Source organism: Aplysia californica, unplaced genomic scaffold (assembly GCF_000002075.1).
Source record: "Aplysia californica isolate F4 #8 unplaced genomic scaffold, AplCal3.0 scaffold00213, whole genome shotgun sequence".
NCBI classification, from domain to species: domain Eukaryota; kingdom Metazoa; phylum Mollusca; class Gastropoda; order Aplysiida; family Aplysiidae; genus Aplysia; species Aplysia californica.
In genome coordinates, this window is record NW_004797483.1 from 2183 (window position 1) to 4740 (window position 2558).

Sequence of the window (2558 nt, forward strand, 5' to 3'; positions counted from 1 at the left end):
GTGTGTGTGTGTGTGTGTGTGTGTGTGTGTGTGTGTGTGTGTGTGTGTGTGAGCACGCACTCAGGTGTACATTAAGGACAAAGGAAAACGAATTGAAAAAAAATAAAAATCCAAAAAATCAAATGATGACGCTTCCCACACCGACATCACCGGCCGGCCACTCGGTCTCGCCCCTCGCTCTCTCGCTCTCTCGCTCTCTCGCTCGCTGATGATGATGATGATGATGACGACATTAAAAAATAACAGTAGACGTTTAATGATGATGTCAAAATCTACGAGCAAACATCAAAAGCGACCAGTCAAAAACGCCTTTTATCGTTTCCCGCTCTCCCCTGGTGGATGCTCCATGAGCCGTGAAATACCGGCCGGTTCGTCACATCAAAGCCCGCAGGACGGCCGGGGCGGATTTTTCAATTTTCACCAATCAATAGATGGCGGCAGCGGCCATTGTTGGGGCGTCCGGTGGAGCAGTTTTGCCGATTCATTGATTGTTCATTTAGAGTGATCGAGGGATGGATGGATGGATGGATGGATGGTGAGTGGGTGGGTGGGTGGATGGATGAGTGGAAGGGTGGATGGATGGATGGATGAGGTGGTGGGTGGACGAATGAGTGGGTAGGTGGATGGATGAGTGGGTGGATGGATGGATGGATGGATGAGTGGATGGATGGATGGATGGATGGGTGGTTGGTTGGATGGTGGATGGATGGATGGGTGGTTGGTTGGCTGGTTGGTTGGTTCACTGGACGAGGGGATGGCGAGGGGGAGGGGGCGTCGTGATGATGAGTCATAAATTTATTGTTGTCGTTTGATCTTTGTCAGTCGTGATTGACACGGTTTGGGGTCTTTTAAGGAGGTGGGCTGCTTTGGTCGTGTTGAACTCAGCGATCGGCAACGTTAGGCGTCGTTTGGGTCATATAGGAGGCGGGGTGCTTGGATGTTGTGTGTTAGGTGCCAACCCAAGTTGCATGGGATATACACAAAAATAACACTACAAAAACCGCCCCAAAACCGTAGAGATAAAGATACAGATATTTTTCCAATTTAGGAACGGAACTCATGTTTTCGCGTGCAAGGTGAAGAACTTGACAAGTACATCCAAGACGCCGATGTCATAACAGTAGTCTCAGCCCAAAATCGCACGAAATCGGAGTGAAAGTGTTGATTTTCTAAGGTTCTATCAGTCAGTATGATATCTGAAATACTTTATACAGCGACAAAGCACTGCTGATAAAACCCTATAAATTCTTTGCTATATCGACAGGCCGAAGGGCTAGAACCCAGGTGGCCGCAGGATCGGTAAAGTAAAGGAAAGCAAAGCAAAGGAAAGCAAAGCAATGCTAAGCTAAGCTAAGCAAAGCAAAGCGAAGCGAAGCGAAGCGAAGCAAAGCAAAGCAAAGCAAAGCAAAGCAAAGCAAAGCAAAGCAAAGCAAAGCAAAGCAAAGCAAAGCAAAGCTAAGCAAAGCAAAGCCAAAGAAGAGTAAAGTAGAGTACAGTAAAGTAAAAATAGCCGGTATTACCGTGGATACTGTCACCGTGGGTACTGTTTGTGGTATGTATGTCTGTTTGTCTGTCTGTCTATCTGTTTGTTTGACTGTGTGCCTGAGTCTGTGAGCGTATGGAATGGGAGTCGGTTATGAAAAGCTAGGACAACACAGCAGTCATGGGTTGATGGAGCAGAAAACAAACCATGAAGTCCCTCGACAGAATTGAGTCGCCGTATTATTTGGTTTGACAAAGTGGCCCTTCGTGTTGTTTGTGTAACTGATCACGCTTTTTTAATTGTTTTGTTTTGTTTGGGTTTTTTCTGTTCTTTTCTTTTAAAAAATATTTAAATTGAGTGTAACGTCCTACTAGGCGCAGGTGAAATGTCAGTTTGAAGACAGGTTGGTGCGAAAGGCATTCGGACTTACAAAATTGGAGGTTAAAAGTGTGGAATCTTTTTTTTAATATTATGATTGTAGTCTATTTTGTGTCTAGTAAGGCGTATAATTGGTCGCTTTTAAAGACAAGCGGGCTAACCCAGATTTCGGGGGTTTCCAGAAATCTTGATCTACACCAAAAGTAGGAGTTGCCCTCCTATAGGTGAAGTTTGGTTACATTGGTGTGTATATTTGTTCAGTTAATGAGAAAACTCTCATTGTCTTTTTAGAGAAACTGAACAATAAGTGTCCAAAAACTTTACCAACGATTTTCTCAAAACAGCATTTTTCGGGATAGCCCCCTTGTGCTTAAAAGCGACCTATTTAATGTAAAAAGTTCCCCCTCTAAGGTCCTGAGTGTCCATTACTGACGGACGGTGTTGTTGTTGTGTTTCTCTGTGGCCCCCGATAGATAAACCCACGGGGAATGGCGGGGACTCGAACCCGGGCGGCGAGGCAACCACGCGACGGACCACAGGCTGGAACCCGGACACTCGGACAGGTAGGCCTCGAGACACGCTGCCCCTGAACCAGGAGCAGGCAGCTGTTCTCACTACTATAGACGCTAGTAGATCTAGACACAGTCGTGGCACTGTTATAGTGACACATGACACATGTGTGTGTGTGTGTGTCTGT

At 46.0% G+C, this 2558-nt stretch overlaps 1 protein-coding gene across 1 annotated transcript in view; it reads left to right on the top strand.

The window, feature by feature from the left end:
* Nucleotides 1-2334: 2334 nt before the first annotated feature.
* LOC101848357 (ephrin-B2) overlaps nucleotides 2335-2558 on the top strand; it is a gene marked incomplete at its 5' end in the record, with an annotated part of 7540 nt that continues 7316 nt past the window's right edge. Inside the window, 1 exon segment of the mRNA XM_013083133.2 lies at nucleotides 2335-2424. Within this exon segment, the coding sequence (XP_012938587.1) occupies nucleotides 2335-2424 (90 nt within the window).